The sequence below is a fragment of the Meriones unguiculatus genome, chromosome 4 (assembly GCF_030254825.1).
Source record: "Meriones unguiculatus strain TT.TT164.6M chromosome 4, Bangor_MerUng_6.1, whole genome shotgun sequence".
Classification (NCBI taxonomy): domain Eukaryota; kingdom Metazoa; phylum Chordata; class Mammalia; order Rodentia; family Muridae; genus Meriones; species Meriones unguiculatus.
The window spans coordinates 69185482-69200771 of record NC_083352.1 but is presented as its reverse complement, the minus strand read 5'-3'; the positions used below and the strand labels follow the sequence as shown (position 1 = coordinate 69200771).

At 39.8% G+C, this 15290-nt stretch overlaps 1 protein-coding gene across 17 annotated transcripts in view; it reads right to left on the bottom strand.

The window, feature by feature from the left end:
* The window catches only part of Fam149b1 (family with sequence similarity 149 member B1), a 41663-nt gene that overhangs the window by 18349 nt on the left and 8024 nt on the right, over positions 1-15290 (bottom strand). For 13 of the 17 annotated variants that reach the window (XM_021642990.2, XM_021642995.2, XM_060382051.1 and 10 more), the window contains 4 exons: positions 13371-13513; positions 11170-11286; positions 9193-9351; positions 5141-5328 (listed from right to left, as the gene is read on the bottom strand). In XM_021642990.2, the coding sequence (XP_021498665.1) occupies positions 5141-5328; positions 9193-9351; positions 11170-11286; positions 13371-13513 (607 nt within the window). The remainder of the gene's footprint in view (positions 1-5140; positions 5329-9192; positions 9352-11169; positions 11287-13370; positions 13514-15290) is intronic. The other 4 variants (XM_021642993.2, XM_021642992.2, XM_060382054.1 and 1 more) reach the window with 2 other exon arrangements.

Genomic DNA, 15290 nt, shown 5'->3' with positions numbered 1-15290 from the left:
CAGTTCCAGATGATTTTCAGTTCTAAAAAAAAAAAAATGCAGCTGAATTTGTTTTGTCTTGTTTTTGTGGGCTTTGCATATGAGAATCTATCATGTTCTATGACCATATTCTCAGCTCAGGCAGTTGGAATTTTGATAGAGACTGCACTGAACCTAGAGATCTACTTGGAAGTACTGTCACCTTAACAGTATGGTGTTTTCCGCTCCACGAATACAGGCTATCTTTCCCATGTTTCTTTAGGGTCTTGTTCTTCTGTAAATTTTTTTCTTTCCTTTTCTGGAGACAGGGTTTCTCTCTGTAGCCCTGGAGGTCCTGGAACTCACTCCACAGACCAGGCTGGCCTTGAACTTATAGAGATATGCCTGCCTCTGCCTCCCAAGTACTGGGATTAAAGGTGTGCACCACCATCACCTGGCTTCATATGGTGTGTTTTAGTTTTCAGTACACAGCTCTTCCATTTTTAGATTTAATTTTAGCCCTAAACATTTTTAATAGAATAAGAAACTGGCAGTATAAAAGGAAAAGAGTAGAGAGAGGTATGAAGATATTATTTATTTTTATTTTATATGTCCATGCACAATGTGCATGCAGTGACTGTGGAATCCAGAAGAGGGTATCAGATGTCCTGAAACTGCAGTTATAAACAGTTGTCAGCTATGTGAGTGCTGGGAATTGAACCCAGGTCCTCACTGGAAGAACAGCCACTGCTTCTAACTACTGAGCCATTTCTCTAGTCCTCTAAACAGTTCAGACATTTGGTGCTACACATGAATTGTTACTAAGTTCTGTTTTTGAGGTGCCTAGAGAGATGGCTCAGAGGTTAAGAGCACTGGCTGCTCTTCCAAAGATCTTGAATTTAATTCCCAGAAACAACATGGTGGCTCATAACCATCTAAGATGACATCTGATGCCTTCTTCTGGTGAGCAGGTGTACATGCAGGCAGAACACTGTATAAATAATAAATAATTAAATAAATTTTAAAAAATTACAAAAAGAATCTGTTTTTGACTGGCTGACTTTGAAAAATAAAGCTGCATGAAAGTCATAGTCATAAGGATCTGTATACTTCTGAGAACACACAGAAGTAGAAGTGAGCCCTTTCCTAGCTCAGCCTTCCTATGAAATCCCAGCACTGGCCAATACCTTGACCTCATCTTGTGCAACTCTAAGCAAAGGACTTGCTAGTTGTTCTAGGCCTTTTAACCCACAAGTGTGTGAGACAACAGTATGTATTATTTAAAGCTGTGAGGTCTGGAATAATTTAAGTGGTAAAGAAAAACATAACTTGTAACAAAATATTTATATATCTAACCATATAACCAATCATCCTAATTTGCATAGAGAAATGAAATATGTACCCCTAAATTCTAGTTCATTAGTGTTTGTAACAGCTAAAGTGAAAAGCAATTTAAATTTCCATCAACAGATGAAGTGATAAAATGTGGTTTCATGAAATAATACCCAGCAATAAAAGGCATTACAAATACACATGTAAGGTAGAGAATTCTAAAATCACTATGCTGAGATGGAAGAACTTGACAGAGTGAGTGATTTGCTTTCTGTCTACACTATAGATCAATTATCTTTGGTAAATATGTATAAATAAAGTTAGACACTATGTACTCTGTATTAGTTGGGGTTTCTATTGCTGTCAGAGACACCATAACCGTAAGCAACTCTCATAAAGGAAAACTTTTAACTGGGGCTGGCCTCCAGTTTAGAGGTTTAGCCTGTTATCATCATAGTGGGGAAACATGGCAGGGTGCCAGTAGAAGTGGTGCTGGAGAAGCTTCCCATGTGGAGCAGCAGGAAGAGAAAGAGAAGGTGGCTTGAGCATTTGAAATCTCACAGCCCACTCCCAGTGACACTGATACACTTCCTATAACAAGGCCATGCATCCTGATCCTTTCAAATAGTGCCACTTCCTATGAGCCTATGGGGACCATTTTCATTCAAACCACCACAATCCACTCCCTGGTCCTCTTACGGCCATTGCATTCAGTCCAACTTCAAAAGTCTCCATCCACAGTCTATCACAGTCTCCCTACTGCTTAAAAGTCTATGGTTCAAAGTCTCTGATACTTTTAATTATAACACTGTAAAATCAAAATGAAAATGCAGATCACATACTTTGAATATACAATGGCCCAGGATATACACTGCCATTTCAAAATGGAGGAAAGGGAGAATAGTAAGGAGATACTGGACCAAAACAAGACCAAAAGCCACTTGGGCAAACTCCAAACTCTGCACTCTCCATGTCTGATGTCGAAGCGTTCTTCAGATCTCCAACTCCTTTCTGTTTTGTTGCCTGCAACATACTTCTCTCCTGGGCTGTTAACCACTCCCTGTTAGCAGCTCTCATCAGCAGGTATCCCATGGCATCTCCAACATCTTGAGGTCTCCAACATAATCGGGCTTCACCTTCACAGCTTCACACAATGCCCTCTCTGGGCTTCCATGCAGGGACACCTCTGACATACGCCTGGCCTCAGTGGCTTTCCTTATTCACAGAGGAAGATTCCATACCCCCCTCCCTTTTTTTTTTTTTTTTTTTTTTTTTTGCATCCTTGACTCTAAAGCCAGAACCATGAGACTGAAGCTGCCAAGTTCTGCTGCTTGCTGGGACTGGAACAGGACGCCCTCATTCAAATACATTTTTACCAGCTTTCTGTTCTTTCACTGCTTAAGCTTGGCTGCCCTGGAATTCACTCTGTAGACCAGACTAGCCTTGCACTCAGAGATCTAGCCCCCTTTGTCATACAAGTGCACCATCATGCCTAACCCTAGACTTTTCTTTAATTCCTTTTTATAGGTTGGAAGTTTAGCTGGGTGGGGTCTTGCCCTGAGGTCACCACTCCCTTTATTCCATTTAACATTAGGCTTTTCTTTCCTCTGTTTACACTTCTTGGTCCGTCTTTTATCCCCAAACTGTATTTTTGTATGTTTTGTATTTTTCCTTGCTCAGCTTGCTTCTTTCATTTTAGATCTTCATAAGCGTAAACACTAATAACCAAGCAACACAGTCAAAACTAGGTTGTCTGGGAATCTCCTCTGTCAAAGCTGTTAATCTGGAACTCTTCAATTTAGCCTCAGGCAGATTTTTTGGACAAGAGCAGAAAGCAGCCATATTCTTCATCAAAATTTCACAAGAAGGATCTCTGGGCCACATATTAGTAATCTCCTCTGAGATCTCTGGAGATAGACTCCCACAGTTCAAATCACCTTCAGCACCAATGTCTTCCATGCTCCTACCAGCATGTCCCATTAAACCCCACTGAAAGCTTTCTACTACTTTTCTAATCCAAAGTCCACATTCCTCCAAATAAAAGCACGGTCAGGCCTGTCACAGCAATACTCCTCCAGTCCCTGGTACCAACTTCTGTCTTAGGGTTTCTGTTGCTGTGAAGAGACATCATGACCACAGCAAGTCTTATAAAGGAAAATATTTAACTGGAGCTGGCTTACAGTTTAGAGGTTTAGTCCAATATTATGGTGGGAAACATGGCAGCATGCAGGCAGACATGGTGCTGGAGAAGCAGCTGAGAGTTCTATATCTGGAGCAGCAAGAAGAGAAGGTGACACTGGGCCTGGCTTGAGCATTTGAAACCTCAAAGCCTATGCCCAGTGACACACTCCTAACAAGGCCACTCACTAGTCCTAATCCTTTCAAATAATGACACTTCCTATGAGACTCTGGCTTCTCTCAGCAGAAGCATCTTTTGGGACAGAAGCAACATAGAATGATAGAAGGGAAGGCTTATAAAGGGTATGAGCTTTTGGGAGTGTTGGATGTTCACTGTACCAACTGGTGAGGGCTTCATGGGTATATACATAAAAGAGAAGAGAACTTACCACATTTTACACTTGAAGTTGTAAAGTCTCTTGTGTGTTAATTACTCTTCACTGAGACAGTATGAGAAGCATATGCCACTTACATGATTTTCCTCACAGATATGTTAAGAGGAGAAAGTACAAACTCTGATGACCACAGATGAGGCCTCTACTCCTCTACCCATTCTCAGATATTTACTAAGTTCTTTGCTAGTTTCTGTTAGAAACACCAACATTAATCAGATTTAATTGATATAATATAAAAAACATATTTGGTCTCTACCTATTTTCCGGCACATAGCTCCTAAAACCCTTAGAATTTTCAAAGCAACTGTATCTTTCTCTCTTCTGAAAATATGGATGGTGGTTGGGAAAGTGAATAGTTTCAGGATGTGGTCGAGGTAGAGAGCTAACAGCCAGGGGGAAACAACCACGTAATCAGGTTTGGAAATTTTAGCCCTATGAAGAGAGGAGCTGAAAGTTGAGTTGATCAATGGCCATTTATTTAATCAGTCATGTTTACATAATGAGGACTACAGAGGCCCTTTTCAGAAGAGCTTCCAGACTACACTTGAAGGTGCTGGGAGGGTGTTGTGCATACATCTCTTGCTTCTTCCTATGCTGTCCTATGCATCTCTGATTAGGCTGCTCCATATCCTTTGTGGTATTCTTTATAAGCCCGCAAGCCTCAGTTTCTCTCTGAGTCCTGTGCACCATTCTAACATGAATTTTAATTTTTGGCTAGAAGCATAGGTCACAAACTGAAGCTTGAAAGTGTCATGTGAGGTATGAAGTTTGATAGAAAGGTTGTGGGTGAACCCTTTGGGATCAAAAGCTACCTTCCAGGTAGTGTGAGAATTGAACCATAGGATACTCCAATGGTATGTGATACTCTACAATAGAGAACCTATTAAGTAATGTGTGGGAATACCTCTACAATTTAGTGTCAGAAGTGTGTTTGTATGTATAAAGAGGTTTTTGCTACCTCTCATACCCAGGTACTGTACTAATAAAGGATATAACCTTGACTTCTTAGAACCAGACCTGAAAGCACAGGCCTGTATTACCAGCTACTCGAGAGGCTGAAGCAAGAAGTACACAAGTTCAAGGCCTGCCTGCATAATTCAGTGAAACTCTGTCTCAACATTAAAAAAATAAAAAAGGTTGTGATATAACTTAGTAGTGTTTGCCTAGCATGCACAGGGTCCTTGGTTTGATGAGCACCACACATACACAAAAAGACTGACTGGGATTTGTATATCATAAATAATTATTGTTTACATTGGTTTCATGAGAATCCTTACCAGAGGCAAATCCCTCCCAGTGACTACGTGTCAACTGCTCCATACAGCCCACAACCTTGCTCCACACGTTGTCAAACACATAAGCAAGAACATCCTCTTTCATGCAGTAAAATGGAGCAATGGGAGGGTACCCTAATTTCTGTTTCTCTGTAGCTGCTTCTGATTTGTTTCCATGAAATCCCTCTTCCCTGGAATAGAAGCAAGAAGGGAAAGATTTCATGATTATTCTTCTCTAAGCACTACCATTGTCCTTATACTCAGAAATGTGCTTGCTGTCCCCTTTCCACCCTCCTCCTCAACCTTTAGCACCTGAAGCTAACTTGTAAAGTAAGGAAGTTCTCAGCAGAAGAGACTGGATTCCTTCTTTTTATCCCCACCCTGTCCTAGTAACTCCTGCCCCTCAAATGTGGGGACTGAAATACACAAGAATTCCTGAGGGGTGTTCTGGAGACTAGTGCCTGTAACCAGAAACTCACAAATCTATCTGCTTCTTTAAGGGAAATACCAAGAACCTGGGGCTGGGGAGGGTTAGCTGGCAGTGTGCTCATTTACCATAGACTGCAATACAGAAAGACAAGGCAAATGGCTTTCAAAGTGGCTTACAAAAGGAAAAAAAATGTTGCCAGTTTCTAGAGTGAAGACTGCTCTTAGGCAGCAGAAGTCTCCAGAACTAAACAGACAGGAGAGAGGCTCATGCAAGCCAGCTACCTAAGGAAAAACTAGCTTGCTATTAGTAGGGGACCTAAGAGCATCAGAATGATTGGATTGTGCTGAACTGTATTTACTTGTTTTAATTTTTGAAAGTTATTTCTGAGATACGGTCTTGGTATGTAGCCCTGGCAAACTAGAACTCACTATGTAGACCAGGAAGGTCTTAAATCTGTGGTGATTTAAGTTAGGATCAGACTTGTCCCTAACTACCAAATGTTGGGACTACAGGCATATACCTTCATTTGGTGAAGAAAAAAAAAAAAAAAAAAATCAAATGTATAGAAAGACTCATAGTGAAAACGATGTTTTCTATATCTCTGATTCCTGGTCCCTATCATCAGAAACAAATATTCTATACTGTTCCAGAGAAATAATCACCGCATGTGTTACACTGCACCTCATTCTTTATTTACCAGTGCATCTGAAACTGTTCTACCAGCACATATTAGCCTGTTTCTTAGAGAACTGGAACATTCCACCAGCTGCACCACGTGTATCCAACTAGCCAGGTTTTTGACTATGGTCCATAGTGTAATAGTTATACAGTGCTTCACTTCATGGGTGATTACATCTGTAGAATAGATTCCTATAAATACAGTAAGTGAGGTAAAGAGTATCTACTTTTCAATTTGAAAGATAAGGCCCACCATCTTCTCAAGATGGTCCAATAGTAAAAGAATATGTCATTTAAGGATTTACTTGATGTCCTCTCAACCTGACGGGTATTACACTACCTCATTACAGTTTGACATTTTATCCCTAATTTAAATGTGGTTGAATTTCACACATTTAAAATGGTTGTTTGTTCTGCTCATATGAACTTTCCATTCATGTCCTTTTCCTGTTTGACTTTGTGTTTCTTTTTCCAATGCAGAAATGCCATCTAATATCATCATTTAAGAACTTCTTATATGACTCATAGATTTTGTATTAGGGTTTAAAAAAATGCCTTTAAGGCTTAGGGTAGTGGCACACAATTTTAATAGCAGCACTTGGAAGACAGAAGCAGGTGGGTTTCTGTGAGTTCAAGGCCAGCACTATCTGTATACCAAATTCCAAGCTAGAAAGGCCCTTGTCTCAAAAAAAACAAAACAAATATACAAAAAAAAAAAAAAAACCAGAAAAAAACCCCCAATCTTCCATTTTTCCTAAACCTACATGATTTGATCTTTTATGTATAAATTTTTATATGTGAAATTTAAATTTAATTTTTACAAAGAATAAGTTAGGAATGTTACTTTTTCTTGGGTGGGTTTTCTACTTATATGAAAGTTATTTGCTAAAACTAGCGTATATACTCATTTTCTGCAAGCATTTTCACTTACTTTGTGAACTTTAATGTATTCAGTTAGGAACTTTTTTTTTTCCCCTGTGCTACTGGAGCTTCAGCCTAGGATCTTCTGCATGCTGGGCAAGTTATAGCTCCAGCCTTTTAACTTATTATTTTGAGGCAGTGTCTCACCAAGTTATATAAGCTGGTCTGATCTCATTTTATAGCCCGGGCTGGTTTTGAACTTGTGACTCTTCTTGACTTAGCTTCCTGAATAAATGTGATTACAGGCCTGCTCCAGTTGGCCCAGTTTTAGTTAGGAACAGTCTAAAGGCCCAACTACTGTGTCACTTTACAAGAATACATTTTGGTACTATCTGAAGTCTTGCCCATATTACCTGAAAATGCACTTGGGTATACTCTCATCAGAAAAAGGGAAAGGTGCCCTGGGAGCACATATCAGCCATTTGTATCACATTTTAAGTGACTTCAATCAACTTCATTCTTCATAACTTAAGAAGAAGGACCAAAGGGGCAGACTTCTGATTTGAGAAAAAACAAAAGACAGAAGAAGTAGATGACAAAGGCTAGGGAAGGAGGGGTCTCTAGAAAATCAAAAGCACTTACTCAAAATTCCCTTACACCCACAGCTAGCTTAGTGGTGTTTGGTACAGCAATCTGCCTATTTGCTGGTGTAGGGCTGTGTGCACATGAGTGAACATGGCAGTAGGAAACACCACAGGAAGAAGAGAAGTCTAGATTCAAATGATATAATAACCAGATGAAACCACACAGCCTAACACAATACCAGCACTTCCAGATGTTCTGGAAATTTTCTTTTTTAAAACATTGATTAGTTTGTGTGTGGGATGTGTGTGCATGCCATGGTATACATGCAGAGGTTAGAGGACAACCTTGGGTGTCAGCCCTTCCCTTTCACCTTGTTTGGGATGGGATTTCTCTTGCTCACTGACAGGCATGCCACACTAATAGACTCATAGGTGTCTGGAGATTCTCTTGTCTGCCTCTCAACTCCCTAGAGAAGCTCTGGCAATGACAGACACTTGAGCTACTGCATTTAGCTTATGTGGGTTTTAGAGATCTGAATTCAGTTTGTCAGGCTTATATGACAAGCACTTTACCCACTGAGCCATCTCCCTAGCCCTATTTATTTACTTTTGAGACAGGGTCTCACATAACCCATGCTTGCCTTAAACTTTCTCTGCAGCTGAGGATGGGAGCCACTGATTCTCCTATCACCACCTCATGAATGCTGGGATTACAGGAAAGAGCTACTGTTCCCAGTTTATGCAGTGCTGGGGATTGAATCCAGAGCTTTGTATTTGTTGGTAAAACATTCTACCAACTGAGCCACATCCCAGTAATTCTAGAACTTTTAAGGACTTAGAAAAATAGTTTGCATTTCAGAAAGGTAGCATGCAATATGGTGGATGGGAGCACTGCTTTTAGAATCAGATGAATAAGGTTTTGGTTTTAACTTTAATCTGCAAATCACTTCAGCACTCTGCTTTTCACTGTTATATAACTACTATCAGAATATAAGTGGATATAAATAAGCATTTATTAACTGATAAACTGTATGTGTCCTTTTAAACTAAGAATTAGATGGTCATGGTGGCACACACCTTTAATCCTAGCACTTCAAAGGCAGAGGCAGGTGGAGTTCGAGGCCAGCCAAGACTACATAGTGAGACCCTGTCTCAAAACAGAAACAAAGAAAAAATTATTTTAAATAAACAAAGTTCGCATCTTTTCAGCTACTCTTTGAAGTTTCAGTGTCCACTGGTGACAATTTATAAAAGGATAAAGTCAAATTATGTAGATAAAATAATTTAAAAATCTTTGATCATAAGAAAAGGCAGAACATAAGTAAAGAAGGAAGTATAGGCCTGGTGTTTGGAAGCAACAGGACATAAAGCTCTGCATGTTGGAGCTGACTAGAAAGAGATACCAAATTGTTACAAATATAAGAGGTATCAGTAATGCAGTTTCAAAAAAGTAGATGCTAATACACAAAACAGAGTGAAAAAAATTTAAAGGCAGTACTCACATATCCGTGTGGTCAAAAGCTAAGTACTCCTCAATTATTCCTTCAGAAAGGATTATACAATCTGCCTCTTCTCCTTCCATAGCAGACAAACCAGAGGGTTTGATGGTGGGAGATGCTTTGTAAGATGAAAAATGTAACCTCTTTCCCCTTATACCAAATCTTGGAGAGGGAAGAAAAAAACCAGCATTAATGACATATTAAAACAAACAGATCTCACACAACAAGTAACATAACTTTTGGAACAAACCCTCCTTCTCCTAGCAATACATTCCTGAACTATTCTAAATCTTTTTTCTCCAGTGCTATGGTTATTGCTCAGTACCTTGGTCAAGCTAGGTGATGCTCCCTGGCTCTGATTTATATTTCTCTTCTGATGGTAACATGGAGCATCTGTTCATCAGCAGACAGCCACTCACCTTTAGAGAACTCTTTATTCATGTCCTCTGCCCATTTTTAGTTAGGCTGTTTTTGATTTTTGAATTGTAGAAATCCTTCTACCTTCTGGCTATTCATCCTTATTAGACATATGATTTGTAAACATTTTCTCCTAGCTGCTCCCTTTTGATTCATTATTTGCATACAAGATTTTGGCTACTTGTTTTATGTTGCCCATGACAGTATAAACACTGTGAACCCAGTACCATGAAAGCATTTGCTGTGTTTCATTGGAGGGCTGTTGTTTTGGGTATGCCATGGTAAGGATCTACTTCGTTACCTAGGAGGTGGAGTCTAGTTTCTCAACAGCATTGCCCCCAACATCTATTGAAATATGTATCTGTAATAAATACAGCTGGGTGTAGTAGAATATGCTTTTAATCTAAGAATTCAGGCACCAGAGGCAGGTGGAGCTCTGTGAGTTTGAGGCTTTCTGGGTCTACATAGTGAGTTCCAGGCCAGCCAGGGCTACACAGTGAGACCCTGTCTAGAAACAACTCTTACATTAACTTGACTGAAGCAAATGAATGCAGTTTTATCTCTGCAAACTCAACTTTTCATGGCTTCTTTCTTTCTTTTTGTTTTTTTTTTTTTTTTTTTTGTTTTTGTTTTTGTTTTTTGAGACAGTTTCTCTGTACACAGCCTTGGCTGTCCTGGACTGACTTTGTAGACCAGGATGGCCTTGAACTCACAGAGATATGCCTGTGCTGAGATTAAAGGTGTGTGTTACCACACCCAGCTAGTCAGTCAAGTCTCTCTGTCTCTGGTCTCCCCCCCCCCCCTTTATTTTTGGCTTGTGCTTCTATAGCCTGACATTGTCTTCTAATACTTTAACTTCCTGGACTACCATTCTGATATACACACAACTATTTTTGTGGAACACCTTGTTTGAAACCATAATCTCGATTTATACACTAGTCTACTTTTTTGTGTATTGTTATCATGTAAATATGCTCTCATTTAGATTTAAAAAACTAGAAAGGAAGTTAAATGTCAATGGTATCCCAAGCACTATGCTAGGTGTCAGTCAGACATACAAATAATTACTGAATTGCTTCTGTGTGTCTTCATCCCAGACTAATCACTTCCAGAACAAGAAGTGGACCAGCCTCAATTTAATGTATTTAAGATGAGAGACAGCAACACTGGGAGGATTGCTGAAGGAGAGGCAAGAAAGTGACAGATAAAAACAGAGCTGCAGGCAGGGTCAGCTTATAATTTTGTATTTTATCTTAAAGGCAATGGGAATCTATTGGAAGATTTTTGTTTGTTTGTTTTTAGTGCAATGTATCAAATTGATAGGATTTTTGTAGAGACTCTTATTCACTAATAAGCCTTATTTTATGGCAACCTTGTATGTTAACGTAAAAAAACTACTCAGGACATACTTCTCAGATACCTCCTAAAACAAAAAGTGGCCAAAGAGCAGCACCAGCTCACACATCTCAGAAGCTAGGCTTTGTTCTTCTGTGCCACCACCCTCCCAAGAGAACCATTACTGCAAGCTAGGAAACAGATGTACTTGTACAGTAGAACACTTACATGGTAGAATCTCTTTCTTGAGACAAGGCTGCTTCATGTGAAGCCGACGCAGCAGAAGGGGATCTAGGGTACAAGCCATAGCCTTCACTCGGGGTGATTATCTGTCTACCCAGAACCCTTCAAATGAAGAACAGACAAAGTCAAGTACCCTCACTTGCCATGCATGGAAATCTGAGCTTTTCAGTAACAAATCTGATGGCTCTACATGGAAATCCCACAAATTTAGTCACATTAAGAAAGACTCATGAGAGGAAATGTGAATTCTTACTCAGGCATAATTCCCTTTGATAGAATATATATGGAAAAGATAATGATAAAGCCATTACCCAGGGGTTTAAAGAAAAATTCAAGAAAAGCTAGGGTCGTAGCTTGGCAGTAAAATACTTGCCTAGCATGACAAAGCGCTGGGTTCCATCCCCAGCACACAGCACACACTGCATGCCTCCTCCCTACCACAAACACTGAGAGGATGAAGGCCCAGACAAATTAGTGAAAACTATGAATCATATTCTTTAAAAAATGATTTATTTAATGTGCATTGGTGTTTTGTCTGCATGTATGTCTGTGTAAGGGTACTGGATACCTAGAAATGGAATTACAGACAGTTGTGAGCTGTTATGAGGGTGCTGGGTCCTCTGAAGAGCAGCCAGTGTTTTTAACCGATGTACCATTTCTTCAGGCCATGAATCATATTCTTAATAACATTAATCGAAAATTTAAGTACACACTGTAGTGGTATTACTATGGTTTCTCAGGGAACAGTATGTGTGTTCTTTCAAGTATAAGAGAATTACTTGTAGACAGTAGAAAAAACAGAACATTTTTCTGACCATTTTGTTAAAAAATGGTCTGAAATGCCTTGACACTCAGAAGCCAGCTACTGAAAGAGATATTTTACTTGGAATATGACATTATATCTCATGTTTCATGTCCCAGGCCCTTGGAGGTAGAGGCTAGAGGATCAGAAGTTCAAGATCATCAGTTCACATGCAAAGTTCAACACATGGGACTGGAGAGATGGCTCAGAGGTTGAAAGCACTCTCTGCCCTTGCAGCAGAGGACCAGGACCAGTTCCCAACAGCGACATGGCAGTTCACAGCTGGCCTCCATGGGTACTTGGCATATTGCAATACATATACATACATGAAGGCAAAACATCATAACCTAAGGGTTTTTTTGTTTGTTTGTTTTTTGGGACAGGGTCTCACTATATAGCCCTGGCAGTCCTGGAATTCACTATGTAGACCAAGCTGGCCCTGACCTCAGAGATCCTCTACCTCTGGGATTAAAGGCATGTGATACCATATTCAGCATAGGGAAAAGAAAATTAAAAAAAAAAAAAAAAAGTTGAACAAACATGGTGGCATACCCTTTAATCCCAGCACTCAGGGAGGCAGAGGCAGATCACTGAGTTTGAGGCCAGCCTGGTCTACAAAGTAAGTACAGCACAGCCAAGGATACACAGAGATACTCAACAACAACAAAAAGAAAGTTCAAGGCCAAACTGGACCACCTAAGACCTTGTCTCACACATAAACAGGCACTTAAAAAAAGTTTTACTCATGGCTAGGTGTGGTGGCACATGCACCAAGGAGGCAGAAGCAGCAGATAAATGACTTCAAGGCTAGCCTGATCTACATAGTGAGACCCTGTGTCCAAAGGGGGAAATGGGGGAGCTCAATTAGAATGATACATTGAGCTGATCGAAGTGGTGCACACCTTTGATCTCAGGACTCAGGGAGGCAGAGGCAGGCAGATCTCTATGAGTTCAAGGCCAGACTGGTCTACAAAGTGAGTCTAGGGCAGCCAGGGCTACACAGAGAAACAAAAACAAAAATGGAGTATGTTGTTAGGATAAATCCAATTAACTTCTAACTTGAGTTTTCTTTCAGCTGAGGCTTTGCACAACATGGCTTTAGATAATTTCATCAAAATCATGTGCACTAAAAGAAAAGCAAACAAAAAACAAGCCAAAAAACCTTCTCTGGCCAGGTGAGTCTTTAATCCCAGCACTCTGGAAAACAGTGGCAGGAAGATCTCTGTGAGTCAAGTGTCCAGTCTGGTCTACAGAGTGAGTTCCTGGACAGCCAGGGTTTCAGAGTGAGAACTTGTCTCAAAAAAGAAAAGAATCTAAAGCTCCTAAAGTTTCAGAATTCAAGACTTGAGACAACCGTAGTTTATACTTGGACCCTATCCCATACCTGAGGTGAGGAAAGCTGCACGCCCACTGCTGGCATTCCTTCTGCAGACTGTGTGTGTGCACGCTCAGCTTCTGCTCATAGAGGAGCTCATCAATGGCTGTGAACATTGCCTGAACTTTCTCAGTGGCATTCTGATCAAGTTCCTAGAGACAAACACCCCCCCCAAACATTTAGATGAGCTACTAAGAATATATTTTGGTGAACTTCTATACAGTTAGATTAGCTATTCTGAATTTACTTAATTTTATACTTTCACAATCAAATATATTTTTATGCCCTAAAGAATCATTGAGATATACAGACTTTGATCAGTTTTGGTGTGTATTTTATAATAAAGTTTCTTTTTCTTTTTTCTTTTCTTTCTTTTTCCAAGACAGGGTTTTTCTATGTAGCCTTGGCTACCCTGGACTTTGTAGACCAAGGCTGGCCTTGAACTCACAGAAATCCGCCTGCCTCTGCCTCCTGAGTGCTGGGATTAAAGGTGTGTACCACTGTGCCTCGCATGAGGTTTTAATAAAAAAAAAACAAAAAACAAAAACAAACAAACAAAAAAAAAGTCTGTACAGTGCTCTACAGAATAAATACCAGTGGACAACACTGAGTTTTCTACTTTAAAGTCATTCTTAATAATGCTATAATAAATATGATATATTTTTATTTTGGTAAGCTTCTTCCAAAAAAAATGATATTTATTTCAGTACAGCAGCTCCTCCTCCTGTTCTTATTCTTCTTCTTTAAGACTTATTTAGTTTTATGTGGTCTTTTGCTTGCATGTCTTAAGTGTGCCAGATCTCCTGGAACTGGCATTACCGACAGTTGTGAGCTGCCATTTGGGACCTGAACTCAGGTCCTCCGAAGAGCAGCTAGTGCTTTTAACTGCTGAGCCACCTCTCTAGCCCCCTACAAGTTGTTTTCTGACCTCTACATTCATACTTGTACCCCCAACACAGAGACACACACACATAGAATACACACTCTCTCACACAGACACACACACACACACACACACACACAGGAGAGAATATTTCAATCTTTAGCACTGCAAAATAAAAAATAAAAACATTCATTTTGCTTTGTTTAAAGAGTTCATTTGAGATACTGTGTTTATATTTTAAAAAAGCTAAATTAGGGAGCTTTCATATCTCAAGGAATTTTCTTATGATTCTGTTTTTTTTTTTTTTGTAAGGACAACTTAAAGAAATAAATTTTTAAAGAAATTTAAAAATGAATTAAAAAAATTTGATGTACACTAAGTGCCAAAATGAAAGCAAGGGCTGGGAAACGTACATAATATTTAGAACCTAAAAAGATACAATGACAATACAGAGGTGATGGGACTATTTAGTCAGTTTATTGAATTCTTCTGATAAGGCATCAGATTAATTCACCTGTTGGCATAATGTTCTTTTGGAATATATACACCTTACCCTTGTTCATTCAAATGCTGACTTCTCTCCCCACTATCTGGTTTCAATCCAGACATTGCATTGTGATGTTTATTCTAAGCATCACCTATTTCAAGTTTGTGTAAACATGCCACTATTTGTTCTCTAATGTGTCAATTAAAACAACTGGCCACAGTATTGAGCAAAGGAGAGGATAGGGTGGACATCCTGGTTGAGAGTGGGAGGAGAGGAAGGAAGCAGGAAGAGAGGAAGGAGTCGGAAGGAGAAGGGTGGAACCGGAGGGGAGGAAGTGGTAGGAGGGAGAAGAGGAGAGAAGCTGGAAGAGCAGAGGCTGGAGGAGAGGTCTTGGAACGACGTGGAGAAATGAACCGGACCTAAGTTATCACTAAAAGTAAGTATAATGTGGGAAATCTGAATGGCAGGAAACTATGAGGGCTTGGAGGTTTAGGATGGAGTAACTATTGCCCAGCATTGTGTTCTAGGTTAACTAAATAAACCCAGTCTCTGTGTGGTG